Source organism: Orbicella franksi, chromosome 11 (assembly GCF_964199315.1).
Source record: "Orbicella franksi chromosome 11, jaOrbFran1.1, whole genome shotgun sequence".
NCBI classification, from domain to species: Eukaryota; Metazoa; Cnidaria; class Anthozoa; order Scleractinia; family Merulinidae; genus Orbicella; species Orbicella franksi.
This window is the reverse complement of record NC_138155.1, coordinates 3,164,963-3,187,731: the sequence shown is the minus strand read 5'-3', so window position 1 is coordinate 3,187,731 and position 22,769 is coordinate 3,164,963. Positions and strand designations below refer to the sequence as shown.

Here is a 22,769-nt window from a genome sequence, read left to right as displayed (position 1 = left end):
AAGCTCCTGAAACCACTGTAGTTCAAGAGACCACCTCATTTTCTCTTGCTGTAGTTATAGTCAATATTGTAGGCAAATGTATCGTTTTACATTTCTAGACTGCGATTGTTGCACTAAAAATGGAAACCTGTTTTGTTAATTTGCTTTCTGAGCATAGTTCATTTGACATTTCTATTACAATTCTAATCTTAAATTAACAGTTAACTGTAAATAAGACCAGATGTTGGCCTTTGTAATACGCATTGGGAACATTTTTTATGACAGAGGTGAAGTTGCTGGAAGCTGCTATTGTAAATTTCCTCTCCGAAGTTTAGTAAAGATTGACAAGAGGCAATCCACTCTACAAATCCATGGTACTACTACTGGAGGGCCGAGCTCCTAAAGTTAAATTTAGGATCAAAGAGAACAGTTTCGTTGAGTCCACAGTAGCATTTGTCGAAAAAGTCTCTAATAAAAAACATCGCGGTCTCGCGAGCCTCTAAAAAGCTCATGATCACGCCAGATTAGTAAGTTTCAACCGCGGGCATGGAATCCACTGCGAGAAAATCCTGATCTTGAGGACAAACTCTCCATGTTACGCAAATTAGCAGTGATGAAACATATTTAAAGTCGCATTGGAAGACGAATCCCATGTAGCGGGAACGAGGAGAACTAGCTAGATCTAGCTAGATCTGTCACTTTCTATGTAAATGTGTTTTAAGTGTTTAGAGTGAATAAAGCATTGTCATTGTCATTGTCCTTCACGAACTGAAATCCAATCCGAGCATTAATTAAAAGTTTCCCGAAAGACAAAAAATTTTGAGCTTATTTGTTCAAGCTGATACATTTTGACACTTTAATAGGCTGATGAGCTAGTTACACAAAAACGTTCGCGAAAAGCTTTATATGTCTATTTGTAGAGAGGAAGTCCAAACCCGATGCAGATCTGTGCATGCGCGTGGATTTACCGCTGGACAACAAAACTGTGCAAAATCAGGACTGGGTCGCCGGACCGCCGGGCCGTCGCGGGCCGTGAGCCGGGGGCCGCTGGGCCTTCGGGCCGCCGGGCCGCTGGGCCGTCGCGGACCGTGGGCCGCGGGCCTGCTTTTAGCAAAACCCCGCGTGATGGAGGTCGAGTCCAGATCAGAACGATTTCGCGCTCCTAAAACTTTTTCTTAAGAAAATGTTCTGGTGAATGACGCCGTTCCAGCTTCAACTAGGTATGAAAACAAGTGGGCTGTGAGCATTTTTGCCGAATGGCAGAGGTTAAGAGAGGTTAAAATTCCGGTATTAGATTGTGGTGGTCTCTTCAAGGACTACGATTTACGTAAGGTTACCGCTCTGAGCGCAGATATTGCCGGAATGGACGCTCTGTCGCTGAACTATTGGTTGTCAAAATTCGTGATGGAGGTAGCTAAAAAGTCCGGTGGAAGATACCCTCCCAAGACTGTTTATGGTATCATTTGTGCCCTCGAGCGTTATTTGGAGGAGAAAAATGGACCCGAAGCTTTAAATTCTCTGGACCCTAGGGACAAAAGGTAATTGACAACTTTTAGACCGCATTGATCAGAATTTTAAAATGCACTGTTTTGGGAATTGAATTTGGTGTGTTGTTTTTCGAAGGTTTGTCCAGTTCCGACGTTGCTTAGATGCCGAGATGAAGGATGGCGTTCGAGAAGGGCTTCATATTAAGTGCAAGAAGGAGGAGAAGGAGTTTGTGAGCGAGCAAGAAGAAGCAACATTCTTGCCGTATTGTTGTTGTAAGTAATGATTGAAGCGGCAAATATACTGTATTTAGTAGTAAAATTCAAGTTCTTGATTAGTGTCTTGATCAGTTTTTGAACTAATCGAATGTGTTTTGATCGGTATGTTCATTGGGTATCAAAATACATGCACCTGACCCAATTGATGCAAGCTGATTGGGTCATCAGCACATGAATAATTAATGAATTTGAGAAGCTTAATTAAAACACTTGCGCCACTTTGTCGTCAAATCAAAAGTAAAACAAAATCAGTCGTAACTCACTCGCACACTTTTTCCTGCGTTTAATAGATTGTCTGTGTCCTTTGTCATGGGTCAGCCTGATTAATTTGGTTTTGGTTGGCTCTTTTCATGTTTATGGATGCTGAATTAATCAATCGATCGATCAATCATTTACGTACGTGCAGATAAAAAACGAAAATAACAAAATGAATTAATGCGGATTCGAGGCGCTTTCGGACGGGCACTTGGCATTTTCGAGACACTCGCGTATGTAATTGCAACTTGAAGCTGCCGCACACTCGGCGATTTTTTGTCCTGACTAACCCCGTTGAGGCTGGGTGCCGAGTCATCCAAAATCAAGATGGCACACTAGCCGACAAGGCCCGACAAGACGTTTTGAGATCTAGCACTAAGCCCCAATCTTGTCGCAGACTTGTCTGGATTCACCACACAGTAGCCGACAAGTGAATATTTTTTGTCGGCCGACAAAAAATCGGCAAGTTTGCGGCGACCTTTATGTGTGCAATAACTGTCTTTATAACAATTTCATTTCTGGTCGGTTTCTTTTCACGTCTTTATCAGATTTATGGTGGTTCAATAGGGTAATCATTTATCGCGTTGCGCGCGCTACTGTAATGCTTTAAATGGTTTTCTTTTTTTTGGCATTTTTATGCCCAGTTCTCTCAAGCTTACTAAATGTAATAAGCAATGATGAAATTATTAATGCCCAAAAAGAGCGTTTTAACCGTTTATGTGGCTCTATTCGTGATTTTTTTCAGTTTTCTACAGTGAGATTTTATGCGTATTGTTCTGCTTGTTTGTGCTTGTGCTGTGGGCGTCCTCGCTAACATTATGCTTATGCTTGTGCTTATGTCATAGTGAAAACCAGGCTCAACAAAAGTTGCTAAAACGGCAATGGTTAATGTGTGTAAGCTTACATAAATACTGTTGGCATAATATTCTTTACAATCCATCAAATATTTTCACGCGCGCGCGTTTGGTCTAAATGCATCACGTGACTGAATATTCCCCCAGGTAAAACGGGGGAATAGCCGAATGTGATAATCCAGCAAATATTTTCGCTCGCGCCCGATTGGTCTAAACGCATCACGTGAGTGAATATTCCTCGGCTAAAACTGGGGAATATCCGAGTGATAAACCATAATTTTCAAAACCGCGCGCGTTGTGAAAATATTTAAAGGATAAATAAACACAATAGCCTCCATTTGGCGCGAAAATATGTTCGGATATTTGTCATCTGTTCCGAGAAGCGTAGCTCGAGGAAAACTGTTCGCTTCTAGGAACAGATTATGTCCGCGGACAAATATACGAGCATATTTCCGCACCAAATGGAGGTTATTGTTTATATAACCTAAGTTTTTCCAGCCGCCCAATTGGCACATTGAACTTGATTTTTTATCTACAAAAACGCAGATCTCAGAATAATTTATGATGGCGCTAATAAACAGAGGAGTCTGATGTGATTGAAACAAAAACATTTATTAGTTTAAAAAAAAAGTGCAATTTCGCTACATAGCTTATCATAAAACAGTTAACACCTGAGGGCCGCCTTTATACTCGTGCTAAATTTTATATTATAGAAAACAAAACAAGTTGTTGTTTTAAACTAAAAACGCTTCCACTTATAAGGATGAATATCACCGTACTCTGTTGTTTCAAATCTTAACAAAGAGCAACAGCGAAACAAAAGAAAACAACAGAACCTGCACGACACTAGGTTTAAGGCCAGCGGCTGCGTTGAACGGGTTGTCCAGATCTCTCACGCCATCGCACTGATCCTTTCCAGTCGCCCCAGGGTCTCGACGGTTGGGACAGAAAGGATTGTACTCGCCGAGATCCAAGTCTAACGCTTCCTGGAGGAGAGATGGAAACGTGCAATCCGAATCTATCAGGTTCTTCAAACACTTCTTTGCTTTGGCTTGCTCCCTGTTGAATTCAATATATTCATAGACATTTCAAAAATAGGTCATTTCCGAGTTTTCTTGTGCCTCTGTTTCAAAACCAGTCCTCGTGCAACACCTGCCATATGAAAATGAGTTCATTTGCATGAAAATGAACCTGTGGGGAAAGCACATTTTCAGATGAACGGTTTCGTACCAAGACTCGTTTAGAAACAGAGGCAAAAGGCAACTCGGGTATGGCCTATTAATCCTGCCCAACAGAACAATGACAGGATCGTAATCTCTTGTCCAGCCGACATTTATAATTAGGTCTTACGACACTGATCAGGCAAATAGACTGGGGCGAGATTTCACTTGTGACGTACTTGGTCATTGACGCCACGTATTGCCTTGGTAACAACGATTGACGCTTCTCTAATAGTCAATGGTGGTATTGATCATATACATTAGAGCCTGAGAGACCAAAATCTAGTGGATAAAACTTTCTTTTTTTTTCCAATTTGATTAAAAATATCCTCTTGAAAACCTTGTCCTTCCTAAGTTAAGAGGGTGGGTCAGGTAAAATACGGTGCGCATTCAAGGCCCTCAGGGAGACGCCTCTACCCAACTTTCGTTGAGTATCCCTGAGTTAAAATTGAATATCCCTAGTATCATAAGTCCAAATGACTAAAGAGACAGCATAAGGTAATTATTTTAACAAATGAATGTAACTCACGGGCAAAGTGACGGGTCCGACTTATCTGCAGCGAACTTTTCGTGGAATGTTTTCACGCATGCGTCTGCATTACTGCTGAACGAAGCAGAACACGGAAGGCCAGCTGATCCCGGGGGCATGGTCGGTATCCCCGCCATACCATCAGTACATAATGCGCTTTCTTTGAAAAATTGGTAAACAATTCCTCTGACCTGGCTTTCAGGCAGCTCGTGGTTAAAACAAATCTGTATCGACTTGCTCACACAATCCACAAGTCGGTTGTATTTAGTACTGGAATATAAACAGGCAAACACAAGGTTAGAGCACGAGTAGTCGCTCTTTCTTTTACTCCGTTGAACGTGACCATAAATTAAATAAACTTGAGAAAAAAATGGCCCGCACGAAAACAAAAGGGGACTGAGAGCGCAAAATGGACAAAATCGATATTTCTGGGGCCGCACATACCTATTTAGCCCATACAATGAAGTACCCACTCACGGGCAATTAACCAACCTGCAATCTCCGTTTGGGTCTTTTTGGAGACTTTGGTAAAACAGCGTGCTGCATTTAAGGCCATCACAGTAGTACTCCATGAAAGTGCAGCTGCCAACATTTGGGAGTGCTGCGTCGCTTGCACGAACAAGCACTGGAGGAAACATAACAACAACAGCAGCAAAGACTAGCGTTAGCCTGAGAGGTACTTCAATATGCAGAAACGACATGTTATCTTTTCTCGTGTACTAGTGTATCATACGTGTATGTTATTCTTAATATTTCGAAATTCTTGACTCGGCTTCCACTAACGTCCAATAAAGAATCAAGGAAGCCAAGCACATCCTTTGGGAACCATCCCTTTCATACTAATTACACTAATTACTAATTACAATCAATCCCGCGGGAGCCTACCGCGATGCCAAGCGCTGATTGGTTGATTTGAAACGGCCTGTATGTCTTGTTTTAAGCTTTGCACCGATCGTATTGAGAAAGCTGTATTCGTGATTTCAGCATCGATTTTCTCGGAAAATGTTGAAGGGATGAAGCTCAAAATTCGGCGAAGAGATAGGGAAAAATCTCAGTGAATGGCTCTCTTCAGAGCCACCACAAAAACAAAAGTCTAGGCCTTCGTTTGCTTTAATTCTTTAATTTGTCATTGTTTTGTTGATTGGAATATTTTCCACGATACACATATATGCGATATATGGACGTTTGCGCTAATTGTTTCTGTTGATTCATCTTCGATATTTTAAGCTAAAAACTGGAGACCATGCTGATTTACCCGCGCCAATTTTTCAAAACCAGACTCGCGGTTTTCCAAACGCTTTATCTATGAAACCAGGGCTCCTGACCCCCATCGAAAAACTCGTTTCCAACTGAGACTCTATCCGTAAGGCCAGGCAAGCTTTTGTTTACGTCCAAACGTAAAATTCTCATTGTACCTGAAAAAGGCTTCTTTGGCCAGCCGAGATATAGTACACCTTAAAAAATCATCCTACGTTGTGTCGGTTTCTGCTTTTATATTCTTCATTATTCTAAGCTGGAAGCACAAATATAAGCAAACATTTGCAATCGCTTGCTTGTTTGTCGTGAACAAACTCCGTGCGACTGATTCGAGTATTTCCCCTGATGAATAAAAGTAGATAGTAGTTACATTGCCGTTCCTTGTTTCAGGCTCACTCTTATGGATCTTACCTTCAGAGTATTTTTCCACCGATTCCAAATAATATTGGACCGGATAAAGACTGAGCTATCTGTCGCGACTGCAACTGATCAACAAATGCAATCAAACTACAACCAATGAAATATAGTTGTTCCCATGGTTAACATCCCAAAGCCAAGGCGATTCAAAGTCGTGTTCGTGAACACATAAAATAAACTTTAAACGACGAGGTAGTCTCTAGCTTTAGAAATCCGCTTTACAAAGCTCAGACGTGCTCAGACTACTGCAATCTCGTTCTCAGCGTCTTCGTTCCCTTTGACCAGCGGTCGGAAAACGAGAGCTCTGGGAGCAACCATTTTGAAATAACCGAATTCTGCCCATCCGGTTTACCTGCGCAGTCTGCATCTATGGCGCACGCCTGAAATGGTTGCTCCCGGGGCTCTCGTTTTCCGACCGCTGGTCAAGGGGAACGAAGACTCTGGGGACGAGATTGAGGCTACTACGAAAACCAAGGGGTATGCGATAGTCTTTGCGCATATGACGTATGACTTCATTCAAAATGGCGCAGACAATGCAGGCGTTCGACGAAAAAGTCTCAAAAAAAGTCACTCTTGAAACCACAAGCCACCCAAGATTATGAACTGCGTTCTGCAAACGCAATGAGTTTCTGAAGCTCTCGTAATAATCGACTAGCCTCTATTGTTTTACGAGCCCTCATTCTTGTACGCGACCAGCTCTAGTTACGACCACTGTTTTGAATTTCCAAGGTGGTCGCTTACGAGAGCTTCTACTGTATCTTAATTCTGGGGTCAAATAAAGCGGGAGCCACGCGCCCAGATTGGTTTCCTTTAGGGGTTCAATTCAAAGTTTGCTAACAGTGTTTCTTTTATTAAAACAAATGTAAAGAGTTACGGTCGTTTTTCCAAAACGTTGTATTCGAGGAAATTTATGCATTATTATATGGCTGAGTAAATTTCATTGTGACTGGCTGATGTAGGAGAGTTAGGAGAGCGTGACCTTTGGTCACACTATTGGGGGCACGTAATGACAGTGTGGTTTTGACAGTATTTAGCAAGTTCTTTTTAGAGAAGTGTATGCAGGAGTTTTCGATCGAGCCGCGCTCATTGCTGTGGAATAAACGCCAAAGGGCCAAAAGGCTCGTGCAATTTTGAGAGAATTTCAAATATCACTCGTAGTGTAAAATGTAAATCCTTATTCACCTATATAAATTAAATTGAAACGAAATTGAATAAAGTCGAACCTCCCGTAAGCGCTTACGGAGGTGGTAGCTTACGAGAGCTTAGACCATGCTTATGGGGTCAAAATTTTGCCTCATTAACATATGGTAACTGCACAGACTTACCCCGTGTTTAAAACGTTTTATTTATGTGAAAGGTCAACTTCGAGAAAATCCGGAGCTTCCCATTGAAAAAATTTCAGTCTCTTGTACTACCCAGGAATGCGATATTGCTACAACATCTTATTATCCAATGTACGCTCTATTATCTGTTAAGTGGTCGCTTACGGGAGGTTAAAAACAGAAGAAAGTTTCAAACTTTTAGCTCTAAAAGTGGTCGCGGTCGATCAAACGGTGAAAAGCTATCAAGGTTTAAAATAGCAGACGACACTTTGATAACATTTGCTGGCGAATTTTTTACCGGGGAAATAGAAAGATAGAGTCGCTATGATGTTTCAAATTGAAGTCAGTTTTGTATCCACCGGACGTGACAGCGATAAACCGGGAACCATAAAACATTTGAGATGATAAGAATTGAAAAGAGTTTAATTGGTTTTTTTACATGTCGAGGGGTCTGAGGTTTCGGGGTCTGAGGTTTCGGGGTCTGAGGTTTCGGGGTCTGAGGTTTCGGGGTCTGAGGTTTCGGGGTCTAAGGTCTGAGGTCTGAGTGTTTTCTTGAGACCCGGTCGCAACCGGAGGTTTGATTGTATTATATTTAGCAATCCACTGGGCCTAAAACCAAGGAAAGTGCTTACACAAGAGGCTCTGGGCCGTATTAGATCGAACACTCACCAGAATTCATTAAATACTCAGTAATACTTCATGATCATCAAAAGACGAATGATGAAAATCCATCCGAGAATCAGCTAAAAGTAAATAACAATTGGTCATGCATGGATGGATGAAGCAATATTCCTTGCTGAATCTCAATTAGTTTGAAAACGTAGTTCACGGGCGCGATGTCCGACTCGGACACTGCCAAAAAAGCCAAATTCGCCCAAAAATGATCGACGAAATGTTCTGAGGTTTTCAAGGAAGCCTGACTCGAAATACACCTGGAATATCCTTCAGAATCCGGCCGTCAACTTGCATGAATACGACACACTCTACAACGCATCCACACTGAGGTGTGGAAGTCGTGATTTGTGTACGCCTTCAGGTCGGAGCACTCTAAGAGGAGTTTAATTTGTGTCCAGTGCCCGCATTCGACTTGACTCAGCTTGAAAACTGCAGTGCGGGTTGGATGCTCTAGGATTCTATGGTGTCCATCCGACTGCGTACACATTCGAGGCTACACGATGATATATTTTCGCTTTGGTAACGTAGTCTACGTACAGTATGAGAAAATAAAAACAAATCATGCTGTAGAACATCCATCAGTATGCCTGAAGTGCATGTTACAAACAGGAAGAGCAGAAGCGAAGAACACTGTAATCACGATTCTCGAGCAACCCGGGTCGAGTAAGCACGATGTTTACACAAGGCGAGGCCTCTTAAAAAACACATGAAACTATCTACAATTTTATTACTTTAAACCTGCAAACCTTTAAGTTTAGCAAACTGAATGACTTACCGAGGGCAAAAACCACGGCAAGGAAGGTCATCTTGTCTTTCCAGCCTTCAAGATGTCGTAATGTAGCCTGCGTAACAAGAGTAGAGCTTTTAACGCGTGTAATATTTGCTCAATTCCTGCAATTTTAACCCGGAGATTGGGGTGGTTTAGCAGATATGCAAATGATATGCACATGATGTCCTTCCGTCATCTGTAAACTTTTTGGAGTAATTCCGCTGACCAGTAGATAAAGCTCCTGAAACCACTGTAGTTCAAGAGACCACCTCATTTTCTCTTTCTGTAGTTATAGTCAATATTGTAGGCACATGTATCGTTTTACATTTCTAGACTGCAATTGTTGCACTAAAAATGGAAACCTGTTTTATTAATTTGCTTTCTGAGCATAGTTCATTTGACATTTCTATTACAATTCTAATCTTAAATTAACAGTTAACTGTAAATAAGACCAGATGTTGGCCTTTGTAATACGCATTGGGAACATTTTTATGACAGAGGTGAAGTTGCTGGAAGCTGCTATTGTAAATTTCCGCTCCGAAGTTTAGTAAAGATTGACAAGAGGCAATCCGCTCTACAAATCCGTGGTACTACTAATGGAGGGCCGAGCTCCTAAAGTTAAATTTAGGATCAAAAAGAACAGTTTCGTTGAGTCCACTGTAGCATTTGTCGAAAAAGTCTCTAATAAAAAACATCGCGGTCTCGCGAGCCTCTAAAAAGCTCATGATCACGCCAGATTAGTAAGTTTCAACCGCGGGCATGAAATCCACTGCGAGAAAATCCTGATCTTGAGGACAAACTCTCCATGTTACGCAAATTAGCAGTGATGAAACATATTTAAAGTCGCATTGGAAGACGAATCCCATGTAGCGGGAACGAGGAGAACTAGCTAGATCTAGCTAGATCTGTCACTTTCTATGTAAATGTGTTTTAAGTGTTTAGAGTGAATAAAGCATTGTCATTGTCATTGTCCTTCACGAACTGAAATCCAATCCGAGCATTAATTAAAAGTTTCCCGAAAGACAAAAAATTTTGAGCTTATTTGTTCAAGCTGATACATTTTGACACTTTAATAGGCTGATGAGCTAGTTACACAACAACGTTCGCGAAAAGCTTTATATGTCTATTTGTAGTAGATTTAATCATCGCAACACGATCGCATGTGTACAGTTTGATTTTGGGGTCATTTCGGAATCAACAAAAAATCGATTCGCCTTACAATTGTAGGGTGAATTTAACTGGGAAAAAGGTCAAATAGGACTCCTCTGTTCCCTGTACACTAGCCACACTAAACGTCGGCATCCGAGAAGTTTGCAGTTTAAGAGACTATATGTTACGAATTTCTTAGCTAATAATATACATGAAAAAATTACTCGATTCTGAGTGGTTGAGAGGAGTGCAGTTCAAGTATAACACCAGTGCAAAACGTGTAACACCAGTGCAGAACGTGTAACACCAGTGCAAAAAGTGTAACACCAGTGCAAATTACACAACGTAATCCTAGATTATGATTAGCTGAAAAAAAATAGGAAATTTTCTAAGCCAATGATATCACGCAAAATGATGGCGAGAATTTAGTGCGGAAACTTTGAAAAAAGTTTAACTCGAATGAGAAAAAATGGCTTCAAGAAAGATCTTCCGGCATTTCCTCCACGCGAATTTTTTCATGTTAATATTATTAATAAGTAATCATACGGCTTTTCTTGTTCAATTTGGAATTAATTAGCGCTTGTGAGTTTTTAAAAAAGCTCATTCGTGCAAATTAATTCCAAATTGAACGAGAAAAACCGTATGATTACCTATACTAATTCGCAAATTTGCAGGCCAATTTGAGATAAGGTTGAAGTACTTTGTATCTTTCCCCCTTGAAGCAAGGTTTCTTACGTGTTACTATGGTTAGCACCCGCGTTCCAATCTAGTTGATCTAAGTTTCATTCTGGGATTCCTCCGTTTGTTTTTTTTAAGCTACTGGTCTTTTTCTTTCCCTGCTCAACCCTTTTTTTGGTAAAGAACATCCACAAATGGTTACATGGACTTATTTCACTGAAGTTTAGAACCAATAACACTGCGATAAGAACACGGTTTTTGACATCACGCGACCTTGCTGTTTCGCATAATCGACCTCAAATTGCATCCGATGGTATACATGTTGTGCTTTTGTAATTCATAATCAAAAAACTTGATTCCTCTGAAGATCTTTCACAGCTACCCTGCGAGCAGAGTCGTTTTGATCTTCTTCACCACCTATTCGCACTCGATCTAACGGCGCTGAGTCGCGTAAAGCAGACTACGCTTTCGTCTTCAGGCGAGAAGAAAAATATGTTGGGCAAGGCGACGAGAAGTTTACAAGGTAGAGTGGCTAATCCAGAATGGACAGAATGAGTAAATCCATTGGAGCAATGCAGCTTATGTAGTGGAGGTTTGCCAGTTCTTGTAACTCATGTAGTATGCACGAAAAGTCTTTTTTTTTCTTTTTTTTTTTTTGCAGCTTATGTAGTGGAGGTATGCCAGTTCTTGCAATTCATGTAGTATGCACGAAAAGTCATGAATTTTTTTAAAAAAGAATGTCCCCCAGTTTCAGAAATTTTTGAACTTTTTCGGGCAAAACGTTGATGATTCGAGAAAAAGTACTCGGGAGAAAATTTTCTAAAAGGTTGTCAAGGCCAGGTTTGTAGGCTACTTTCACTGACGTTTGCCTTGTCAAAACAGAGTTAAGGTCAAATGATATAAGGATATAAGGCATTCTGTTCTGGAAAAGCCATATATCGCATAAATGTGTATCGTGGAAATCCTCGAAATGAATGTTATTTCCATCAACAAAACAATGACAAAAGCATCGAAGAAAACGAAGACCTAGACTTTTGTTTTTGTGATGGCTCTGAAAAGAACTCTCCTATACAGTGTTATAGAGTCAACCAATGATGCTGAACATCTCCAATCTGATCTATCCACTATTGAGTATTGGTCACAGAAATGGCTGATGCAATTTAACCCAAGTAAATGCTTTGTCATGAGGATAACCAGAAAACGTGATCCTGTTATTTATGCTTATAAATTAATGGGACACTCCCTTGAATCAGTGTCACAGCATCCATATCTTGGCGTTGAGCTATCCTCTAAACTAGACTGGGGCCATCATATTGACAGTAAGGTTACCAAAGCAAACCAAACTCTTGGCTTTCTGCGAAGAAATCTTGGCAACTGCCCTGAATCAATTAAAGAATTAGCTTATAAAGCACTAGTGAGACCTCATCTGGAATATGCAAGCCCGGTGTGGGATCCCTGGATTGACAAGCATATAAAGCAAATAGAAGATGTCCAACGGCGAGCTGCTCGATTTGTAAAGAACTGTTGGCAGCGAACACCTGGAACTGTTTCCAATTTACTTAACGATTTGGAATGGCCCTCCCTTCAAAACAGAAGGAAATCTGCTCGCCTCACATTACTTCATAAAGCTATTCATGGTGAATCAGCATTAGAAATCCCATGCTATATCAAAAGGCGTAATTGTCAACTTCGATCTTTTCACAAAGACAAGTTCATCGACCTAACTCCGAACACAAAAAGCTATAGGAACTCATTTTATTGTAGAACTATTAGAGAATGGAACGCCTTACCTAGCGATGTTTAGATGTTAAAAAAAGTCAATTATTCAAGAACGCTCTTAGATTAGAATGAGGACATTTTAATTAGGTTCTAATTTTTTAATCTTAATTAACTTTTCTTAGTAATCTTTTTAAATTATGTACATATTTTATTATATATTTTTACGGTTTTTTTATCCCCCCACCCCCCACCCTGCTTTTTATTTTATTTTTTTATTTAATGTCTTGCAGTGATGGGAGTATGCCTCCCTTTGCAAGACCCCCATAATGTAGATGTAGATGTGGAACCATTTTGAAACGCTTCACAAAGAGCCGTTTTAAAATTTTCTTGAACTTTACGTAAGAGGAACCGAAGAATTAACTGTTTCTTTTCTAAGTTTCTGATTTTACTAAGCTGTCGATCGAGGTCATATGGTAAGCGAGGTTTCAAAATAACTATTTTTGGAATGATAACAGTTTCATTAGGACGTGAGAATTGTGAACGTTTTTGTTTTTACTGCGATTTGAGTGTGTTTGAACAACACTCACGCTTTCGGGCATTGTGTATTTATTTTCGGGTAATTAGGTCACCGCCCCCCTGCCCAATCGATGGTGCCCGTACGCGTACGCCTATGCGCAAAATTGCGCAAAAATGCTTAGAAATCTTACTTTTGTTGTAAAATTTGCATATTTTTTTCATCAGACCGAATAAAGAAAGAGAGCAACTTAAAGCAACTTTCGTTACAAAAAGCAACTTTTGACCTTTTTTGAGCAACTTTTGAGCAACTTTTAACTTTGGCAACTTTTTGGGAAATTTCGAGCAATTTGTGGAAATCAAGAACTGTTGTACGAAACCTCTTTGCCAGGCTTTTCCCATCGCAATGGGGGGTGGGGCGGGGGGGGGGAGGGCGAAAAATGGCCTCGGCACAACGGCATCGGCCGTTTGTCTCGTAACATGCAATAAAAGGCCTTTTGCTACAGTTGGTCACCTGACGTGTTTTTCAAGAACACTTTGATTTAGTCATTGGTAATGCAAAATGTTGTCAGAAATGGAAAGAACATTCACAAATAATTTAAGCTTACAAGTAAATGTTCAGGTTTATATCCTTTAAGAAGGAATTTTTATGGACGTTAGAAATTAGAAGGATTTGGGGAAGAAGACTCGTTGCCCTGCAGTCACGCTCCAGTGGTTTTCCCTGCAAATCCTGTTTTAAGATCCCAGAATTTTCCATTCTCCCTTATATTTTACCCACCTTTCTATTTCCAATAGCTATATTCCAGCAGTTTCCTTCAGTAGTGATAACGGAAAAGGTTTCTGGAGGGCAAAACCTCCACGTTTACATACAAAACCATCTAAATTTTGCAATATTCAAACCGTCATCAAATCTCAACCATACATGGTATTGGTCTGAAAATTGGTCCAGTTCTGAATTCATGCAGTTGTAGCAAAAAGTTGAGAAGTTGTCAATCACGTGATCAACTGTTGCTTAAAATACGTGAGATGTACTTAGTGTTGATGTGATGAAAAACACGAGGTAACCGGCGCGCTCACATTCTCGTCCCAGTGCTACTCATCTTAAAATGTCGTTGACGAGCCGACCACGTGACCAAAAGAAACGGAGGCTCTGGGGACGAGAATGGTGCGCTCAGTATTTATCCAGTCCTACGCAGATGCATTCTCATCCCCAGAGGCCGCGTTCCTTTTGGTCAGCACCAAGAATCGCTACCTTTGGCCAGACGCGATTTTCTGAGCATGCGCAGAGTATTCGTTTCGTATTCTCAGCCAATCAGCTTTGTCAGATTTGACAGGAAGTCGTAAATCGCAGACTTCCGGTGTTGGACCAGCCCAGGGGTCGCGATTTTCGGTGCTGACCAAAAGGAGCGCGGGCCTCTGGGGACGAGAATGACGCAGACGCTCTGCGGGCTCATCACGTAATTTTCCCTCCCTGGGAAGGGAAGGAAGATACATAAGGGTATACCCCTTGGGGGAAAACCTCCTGCCAGAAACTGGGGGATAACCTCTTGCCAGAAAATTTGAGGTGTCCTTCTCAAAGGTAGATTTTGCAAAATATGCTCCGGCCGTGTATTATGTACAGTTTTGGGTGAAACGTAATTGACTTCTAGGACAAAACTTTATGTACTTCCCCCCTCCCCCCGTACACACAAAGGGGCTTGTCTCCGCTTCACATCCCTGCAACATGTTCTTTAGTGTGAGCCAACCTTACATACATGTCTCTCATTTACTTTTTTACACCAGAAAGAAATATCTCAAGAAAAACAGTGCAAACATTTTATAAAAGTACATTATATTTATTCATGACTTGTTGTGTAAATGATTGTAATTTTTTAACGTTTCTCAACATATACAAGTTCTGTACAAGCTTATGGAAAGGAAAGTTCTTTTACTCTTGTGCCTTCACAGGAAATGTAGCGTCATTTCTTTCCAGATTTCTTTATTCCACTTCCACCTAGAATAGAATAAAAAAGTGCAAGATAGTACTTGACATCTGCATTTAACAACTAGAAAACATGTACCATGTTGTTTCTATCAAGTTATAGAAACACGATTGGAAGTTTGGGAGAACAAGAAATGTTGTGGGAACACGAGCTGACAGGCAAGTGATTCCAGAGCTTTTTCGAGTTCTCCCAAACTTCTACATGTGTTTGTGTTAAACAATTAGATTATGAGCTCAAGATTTCTATCACACATAGAAATCGAGAGCGAATAGTGAGTAGCCCAGCAACATGCGCTGGGGGCCGCTTCTTTGTGCTTTTGAAGTGTCTTTGAAGAGGATTGAGATTAAAGTTATGAATGACTACTGTTTTCGTAGGTCTTAGCAGAAACATTCAAAACACGGTATGCATTATCCATCCACCCTTATTTTTCCGTTATTTTTGCTTGCTTATTTTTATACTCATGCTTGTTTGACTATTACTTGACTATAATCTTTTAATGTCACGCTTGTTTGATCAGCATGCAACCACGACATAAGATTAATAATACCAGTCTTTTATCAAGCCTACATTAAGTGAATTGTAATCTCCCGACATACACCCTTTATGCCCAGAAAGGGGGCCAGGAGGGTGGTATCAAAGTTTAGTCTCAACTTTTCAACTATTTTTTAACCCTTTACTCCCTAAGAGTGTCATTTGGCAAACAACATCATAACTTTGTAAATATTTGAGAAATTTCTATGAATTTTTGCCACAAAAATTGCCTTGTAAAGATCTGCTCATTGAAGGCAGAAAATTGTGACCCCCTCCTACCTAAGGCATGGTTGACCACCCCCATTATTTTCCAATTTCTTTTTTGAGATGAAAATGGAATGGAAGACTTGTTTTACATCAAGCTATGTACTACGACCTGCTAAATAAGCTATAGTTCAGGAATATACTCGTGATATTTGAGAATCGATACATGTTGGAAGCTTTTCATTTTCACATTTTAAAACACTTTGTTTCAAAATGACTACCTCTTTCATAACTGCTGATGTCAGTTCTTAAATAACCTGATCAGTGGCTTTCAAGTGGTATATGGTACAAAAGCAGAGAGTCTTAATTTGCTGATTTAGGAAAAACTGCCATTTGCCTTAGGGGGTAAAAGGTAAGAACATTTAGAACTTAGGGCAACAAAATTATTTTTAGTAAACTGCATTATCCAACTGTTTGCCCTTTACCCAAACCTAGAATTAACCCCAAGGAAACTGTTTACTCTGGCCAGGGCTCATATGCTGACTCTTCAGTTAAGAGTCCACCACACTAACCATCACTGCATGTTTCACAAATAAGGAACCTTAAACAAGAGAACAAGTGAAAAAAAGGACTTGGTATGTGCCTACCCATGGGTCCTTTCTGTGCGGCTTTTGCCTTGGCTTGTTCAAGTGCCTTTTTCTCGTCCTTTAATTTTTGCTTCTGTGCTAAGTCATCCTGGGAAAACCAAAGAGGAAATATTTATTAAGCCAGTGAGTGATTTCACTGGAAGCCAGCAGTGTACAGGACTACAGCTATATATGCTTTGCGTGCAATGTAATTTCTGTACACATTGCATGCCTATGTTACAGCCAGCTCCCAATTTGAGGTGATTTTAGCTTTTATCGACTGGTCATAAAACTAACCAAAATAGCATAATAACAGCTGTAAATTATAAAAGAAATCATGTAACCCATCAGGCTGGTGCTTCTCTCCAGTTTCAGTAGCATGAGGCGACCAGAAGTATTTCTACTCCACCCTGGATGGGATGCTAGTCCATCGCAGAGTTACCCCCAGCAGAGTAGAGTGTCTTGCCCAAGAACACAACACAACATCCTCATGCCAGGGCTAGAGATTGCACCACTCAATCCGGATGCGAGTGCACTATCCATGAGGCCAACATGTCCCCATAGGGGGTGGTCCGTCATTATATCATTCAGTAATGTAGGTGTAACCAGGGAAATCATGACCCGACTACAAGCAAGCAGCATCCAAGAGGAAGGGTACATAAAAAGAGAGACTACATCCTTACCTGCTTGCAAGACTTTCACTCGCCCTTCATTCTTGATGCTTACTTGATCAGGTCATGTTTCTTCGACTTTGTTCACATAATTTGCATGATAATCTCTGTCATGCTTGTGGCCATGTTTCTGAAATTCTCCTAAATAGTCTCTGTATATTTTTTATGGTACTTGTTGAGAGATTTTGTTTCAAAATCAAAGTGAACTCTCTTAGGTAAGCTTAGAAATTTTAACAGTTTGATAATGCTGAGTTCCAAGTGACTTGTATGTTTACATGCAAAAAGACATTAGATTCTGTTCACTCATTTAAAATGACCAGCCTTACTTTAAGGCACGTTAAACACAACAAAACTAGGGTGCTCAGAGATGAAATAAGCTTTAAAGCTTCAAATTTAAGTTAAAGGATGAGTATTTTGTTGTACCTCGTCGAGGTCCTTCTTGTCTTTCTTGGGTTGTTTTAGCGGTTTCTTCTTGCCTCCTGTGAAAAACAAGAGATCAGATAAGCCTCGTAATAAAACAGACTGTAATGTTTGTAGACACGATTTCTATTACCTTCCCTTCCAGACATTTTAGATTAGAAGGTATATGTTCCTCAAGAACTCTTTCAAAACGACTTTCAAAACACAAAACGTGTTTCGACTTTGAGCCTGCATTAAAAGAGTTCATTTTCCTTACGTACTTTTTTATTGGTCAGATAGCTAATTTAAAAACTTACACCAATCACAACTCGTGTTGTAAAATCAAGTAGTGGGTCAGCGGACAAACGAACCCACGTGACCGAGCAATAAGATACAGGCGTTCAAGATGGCGGCGAACGGGGTCTTCCTCCGTGGAGCTGTTTTTCGGCCAACATCGTGGTAAGAAAGTGAATTGTTGTGTAATATAAGTGTTTGAGTTGTCGTAGATGTTGATTTTGATTTATGTTTTTTCTTTGTAGCCCGGCAGTAAGGAACATGGCAACGTTGAAAGACAGTAAGTAAATTCAAGAACTGTGCCCCTTCTTTGATATTTGATCATGATTTAGCTTGGCTCTATTTCTTTACTGTGCTAATGTATGTAAAACGTTTACTTTAGTAGCTTTAAAGCTCGTATCGAAATTCCAGAATTCCCAGAATTCACATTACTACTAATTAGTATACCCAAACTCGCATTCTGATTGGCTAACTTAAACTATTAAACGAATTTCCGTACACTTTGCAATCCCCTCCCTCTCTATAAAACGGCTTACAAGTTAGAACACAGCTGAGATTTACCAAGCTATATGCTTTTGTTGAATGCTATGTGATTAGTGAGAAGCCACCTTACTAAATTTCATGGCAAGATTTCCATTTTAGCTGCATACTGAATCTGAATTGTAGATACAATTTTGCTTGTCCTTGTATTGAGTTATTGAGTTAATGTCAATTTAATTTTTTTGGGGGGAGGGGGAATTCTCGTCGGAATTTTCTCGTTATTTGTGTATGATCAATCAATCAAAATTTATTTAGTGAGGGTTTTCACTTAATAGTTAATACAACTAATAAACCTGTGACCCATGATTAAGAATTATGAAAGACTTATTATAATGCTACACAGACTGAAACCAGTGTTGTTTACATGCTGACAGAACTTTATTTTTGCTTTTAGTCTCCTTGCGACTAAGAAGTGTCAAGAACATCCAGAAGATCACCAAATCCATGAAGATGGTTTCAGCTGCCAAGTTTGGCAGAGCAGAGAGGGAACTACGACCAGCGAGGGTTTATGGAGCAGGTGCTTCAGGTATATATGTGAGATATTCTGTTGAATTTAGTAATGTTATGTCCATCATTAGAAACCATGAAGGAGTGGATGAGTATAACTGTGAATACATTGTACATGTACTCTTTCTTGTGGGAATACCTGTACTTATGGTAATTCATTCTTGTTCTCAGGTGTGAAGGTCTAATTTCCAATCTTTCACTGGGCCAGAACCTTGCTTAGACTTTTCAATCAAGAGTTAAAATAACTCTAAGCCCCTGTGCTTTCCATAATTTTTGCTCAACCTAACTCATGTATGTTTTTTATAGCTTTGTATGAGAAAGTAGAAATCAAACCGAGTGATGCAGAAAAAGCTAAACCTAACAACTTAGTGGTTGTGATGTCATCTGATCGTGGACTATGTGGTGGTATCCATTCCAACTTGGTCAAGGCTGTGAAGAGTGCTTTGACAGAAAGAGAAGGTGAAAACACAAAAATTGTAGCATGTGGGGAGAAATCCAGACAACTTTTCCTCAGGACACATGGTGAGCAGATCATATTTAAGTTATTTGCTAGATTAAGGTTTTTTTGTTTCAAAGGTAGGAAGCCAACCTGACTTGCACGTAACTCTAGTTTAGAATAACATGAAGCAACATAAATATCGCTATGAAGTCAACAAAGGATACTCATCCATTGAATTTCTGTTAGGTTGTTTTGTAACAACGAAGTTTAGTTTCCCCCAATTATTCTCCAGTCATGTACTTTTTGTAACTTCTGTGATTTATTTGCTTGTACTTGCATGACAAAGTAAAATTTATTAAACTTAAACTTAAACTTAAACTTGAACATGCCAAAATTTATGACTTAAATTAGACCAAAAATGCTATATATCCTGTCAAACATTTTTAGCTTTGTTCTGAATTTTGTTGTTTTTAATCACACAGCTGATCACTTGCTGATGAGCTTTTCCGAGATTGGCAAGAGGCCTCCTCAGTTCTGTGAGGCAGCATTCATAGCACAGGAAATCCTGGACAGTGGATTCCAGTTTGATATGGGAGATATGTACTATAACTGGTTCAAGTAAGTAGTGTGGTGGCACCAATAAGAAATTAAATATCCTAATCGGTCAGTCTAAAATGCAGACTGTGGACTGCAGACTGCAGAATGGGAGAAAAATGCTCACTGAGGGTAAAATGCAGACCAGTTGCTTTTTCAGTATATATTGTGTTATTCCCATTACCGAGTGCTAACTGTAAACAATGAAAGCCTGCACTCTGGTTAGACTGAATATCACTGTGGTTAGCATGAACATCACTCAGGTAAGCCTTAGAAATAAGGCACCGGTTAGCCTGTGTATGCTTAACTCTCAACGATGGAACTGGTAACACAATTCAATTAAAAAGTCTTAAGTCTGCAGTCTGCATTTTGCCCTTGGTCTGCAGTCTGCATTCTTACCCTCAATCTGCATTCTATGCCCGGTCTGCAGTCTGCAGTCTGTGTTTTACACTGACAGGTATCATAATAAAATTGCAACACTAAATCAACCCCTTACTAATGGTACCCTGTTGGCATATCTCTTCCGTAAGCAGACACCTCTCAGCCACATACAAACGGCAGATTTAACCAGTAATCTTGGGATCTAGAACGTAAAGTTTTGGATAGGTATGGTTTTAGTGTAGTATGAAACAGGATCATACAGTGTTCCTAGCCCTTTAAGCTTGTGAAGCAGGGTAGCAAATATATCTATTAAATTCATGAAAGAACTTTTGTCTGGAATAGCCACAGCTTTTATCACACACATGTAAAGGTCATCACAGGTTTTGCCAAGTTGTACTATTCAACGTTGTATCATGTTTTTGATATAGAGGAAAGACTACAAACTTGTGGGAACTCACTTCAAAAGTTTTGTTTTTTTTTTTTTACTCAAAGCTTCCTTTTTTCTGTAGGTCAGTGGTGTCTTATAGGACTCTGACCAAACCTCTTCACTCATTTGAAACCTTGAATGCTGCCTCAGGAGGTGAGGTCTCATGACAAGGATAAATTTGTCATGCAAGTCTTGCATTGACTTGCACAGTATCCCATTTGCTTTATTGTAAGGGTGTCACTGTAAGTTGTAATGTTGAAGAGAGCAGATAGGCTTTCAAGGCAAGTTATTAACGTGGAATTCTAATGGGTCAATAGACTGTTACACACCACATAAAATCATGGGAAATTTTTGTTAATTTGTTGGGCCAAATAATCAATATTTTAACCTGCAACCTCTGCAACACTGTGTTGCTGACATACATATTATACTGAGTGGTTCTAAGAAATTTCCATACGTCCCCCTCCCTGAAGCTCATTGGAAATTACAAAAGGAAGAGGCATTTCTAAAGCAAATATTTTAAAGAAAAGTATTAACCCAAACTTAAAATTTCGAGAAGGAGGGCGGAGGGTAGTTAAAGTCAAAACTTCCTGTGCGATGGTGGAAAATGCAGCAATGTGTGTAGTAGTTAAAATTAAAGATTATATTAATTTCAATCCAAGAAAGTTTTTTCTAAGGACCGAGGCTCTTTTTGACTTCGCAAACTGTTTTATTCATTTTTGGGTATTAATAATATGTTTTCAGAGATCCTAAGTTCCTATGATGACCTAGATTCTGATATTATAAAGAACTACTCTGAGTTCTCTCTTGCCAGTCTTCTGTTTTATGGCATGAAGGAGGGTGCTTGCAGTGAGCAGAGTTCTCGCATGACTGCGATGGACAGTGCAAGCAAAAATGCTGGTAAGCAATCTGAATTATGCTTAGTTAAATCTAGAGTAAGGCTATCGTCTATGAAAAATTGCAATTACAAGGAGCCCGAAGGTTTGTAACCATGAAATCCTTGGTGCCCAGATTTTAAGCTTATATGAAAATGGTAAGTTTTTCCAGTCACCCAAAGGCAAAAGTTAGTCGCCTGTGGCACCCGGTCACTTCAAGAGCAGAGTCCTGTAGAGGTTTTCTCAGTTGAGACTCAGCCAGTTTTTAAGGTGTCTGAATGCTTCACTGAGACTGAAAACTGCTTAAGAAACACCCACGGCACCCAGGGTATTATGAGTACAACTTTCTGTCAAACCAATTTCATACCCAGAGTTCACTTATCCCTTACCACTAAAAGCGGAGCCTCTGGGAACCAGATTAGCATGACATGTGGCAATCTGCAATAGGTGTACTAGATTTCAAAAGTCAAATTCATTATACTTTTCTGTTTGAAAATTGCATCCTGTGAAAGACATTAGAGCAAATCATATCCTGTGTACATCCTCCGCCTCCAAAAACTAAATGTAGCTGAGTTCCTTCTCCCTGATTTTTATTATTTATTTATTTATTTATTTATTTTTAGAGGGGAAGGGCAGATGTACACAGGCTAGCTCAGGCTATTAAGCAAATCATAGCATAAAATTATTACTTTTTATTCCATCAGTCTTACTTTAGTCAGGGAAACTTGTGTCATTGTGATATCATGACATTATGAGAAAGACCCCTTCCCCTGTCCTCCCCTTTCCCTCCCCTCTCCTCCTCTTCCCCTCCCCTCTCCTCCCCTCTCCTCCCCTCTGCTCCCCTCTCCTCCTCTTCTCTTCCTTCAGCTGGTCAACGTTTTCTCACTGAAAGTCAAAGGGCAAAGATTCCATTTTGTTAACTGTTCCCTTTTGTGTTTCCAGGTGAAATGATTGATAAGCTGACGCTCACATACAACCGCACCCGTCAAGCTGTCATTACCAAGGAGTTGATTGAGATTATTTCAGGGGCTGCCGCTCTCGATTAGTTTGTGGACTTTTTTATTGGAACAAAGTGTTAATTAATGTTTGTAACAGTTCAAATAAACATTCCTTTGAGGGAGAATTTCCATACTTCTCCAAACCTGTCTGTTATGTTGTTTTACCCTAAAATAATTAAAACCAATTCCATTAATTACCCTG

General features: G+C 40.0%; 4 protein-coding genes across 4 annotated transcripts; 2 read left to right on the top strand and 2 right to left on the bottom strand.

Moving 5' to 3' along the window:
• Nucleotides 1-3,514: 3,514 nt before the first annotated feature.
• Nucleotides 3,515-5,301, bottom strand: LOC145502659 (uncharacterized). The gene is made up of 3 exons (XM_081482006.1): nt 5,093-5,301; nt 4,601-4,870; nt 3,515-3,910 (listed from the first exon to the last, which is right to left on the bottom strand). Exons 1-3 carry the CDS (start codon nt 5,299-5,301, stop codon nt 3,640-3,642), a joined length of 750 nt encoding a protein of 249 aa, XP_081338132.1. The 3' UTR covers nt 3,515-3,639.
• Nucleotides 5,302-12,021: 6,720 nt separating this feature from the next.
• On the top strand, nt 12,022-12,822 carry LOC145502021 (uncharacterized). Its single transcript, XM_081481322.1, has one exon. The coding sequence runs from the start codon at nt 12,051-12,053 to the stop codon at nt 12,669-12,671; it is 621 nt and encodes a 206-aa protein (XP_081337448.1). The 5' UTR covers nt 12,022-12,050; the 3' UTR covers nt 12,672-12,822.
• A 2,091-nt stretch (nt 12,823-14,913) lies between these two features.
• On the bottom strand, nt 14,914-17,775 carry LOC145502724 (translation machinery-associated protein 7 homolog). Its single transcript, XM_081482083.1, has 4 exons — nt 17,667-17,775; nt 17,537-17,592; nt 16,464-16,551; nt 14,914-15,092 (listed from the first exon to the last, which is right to left on the bottom strand). Exons 1-4 carry the CDS (start codon nt 17,680-17,682, stop codon nt 15,058-15,060), a joined length of 195 nt encoding a protein of 64 aa, XP_081338209.1. The 5' UTR covers nt 17,683-17,775; the 3' UTR covers nt 14,914-15,057.
• Nucleotides 17,776-17,883: 108 nt separating this feature from the next.
• On the top strand, nt 17,884-22,707 carry LOC145502583 (ATP synthase F(1) complex subunit gamma, mitochondrial-like). Its single transcript, XM_081481907.1, has 8 exons — nt 17,884-17,971; nt 18,052-18,086; nt 18,741-18,872; nt 19,160-19,375; nt 19,775-19,910; nt 20,777-20,847; nt 21,439-21,594; nt 22,512-22,707. The coding sequence occupies exons 1-8, from the start codon at nt 17,919-17,921 to the stop codon at nt 22,613-22,615; spliced, it is 903 nt and encodes a 300-aa protein (XP_081338033.1). The 5' UTR covers nt 17,884-17,918; the 3' UTR covers nt 22,616-22,707.
• Nucleotides 22,708-22,769: the final 62 nt, after the last annotated feature.

Excerpts from the sequence above, each read along its gene's own strand:
- LOC145502659 (XM_081482006.1), bottom strand. The coding sequence starts at position 5,301 with ATGTCGTTTCTGCATATTGAAGTACCTCTCAGGCTAACGCTAGTCTTT. Across the intron at positions 4,871-5,092 it reads GACCCAAACGGAGATTGCAG|TACTAAATACAACCGACTTG; the intron begins GTTGGTTAATTG and ends TTTATATTCCAG. Across the intron at positions 3,911-4,600 it reads TCGGACCCGTCACTTTGCCC|GGAGCAAGCCAAAGCAAAGA; the intron begins GTGAGTTACATT and ends TGAATTCAACAG.
- LOC145502724 (XM_081482083.1), bottom strand. Across the intron at positions 16,552-17,536 it reads ACAAGAAGGACCTCGACGAG|GATGACTTAGCACAGAAGCA; the intron begins GTACAACAAAAT and ends TGGTTTTCCCAG. Across the intron at positions 15,093-16,463 it reads CGCACAGAAAGGACCCATGG|GTGGAAGTGGAATAAAGAAA; the intron begins GTAGGCACATAC and ends ATTCTATTCTAG.
- LOC145502583 (XM_081481907.1), top strand. The coding sequence starts at position 17,919 with ATGGCGGCGAACGGGGTCTTCCTCCGTGGAGCTGTTTTTCGGCCAACA. Across the intron at positions 18,873-19,159 it reads TTATGGAGCAGGTGCTTCAG|CTTTGTATGAGAAAGTAGAA; the intron begins GTATATATGTGA and ends TGTTTTTTATAG. Across the intron at positions 21,595-22,511 it reads CAGTGCAAGCAAAAATGCTG|GTGAAATGATTGATAAGCTG; the intron begins GTAAGCAATCTG and ends TTGTGTTTCCAG.
- LOC145502021 (XM_081481322.1), top strand. The coding sequence starts at position 12,051 with ATGAGGATAACCAGAAAACGTGATCCTGTTATTTATGCTTATAAATTA.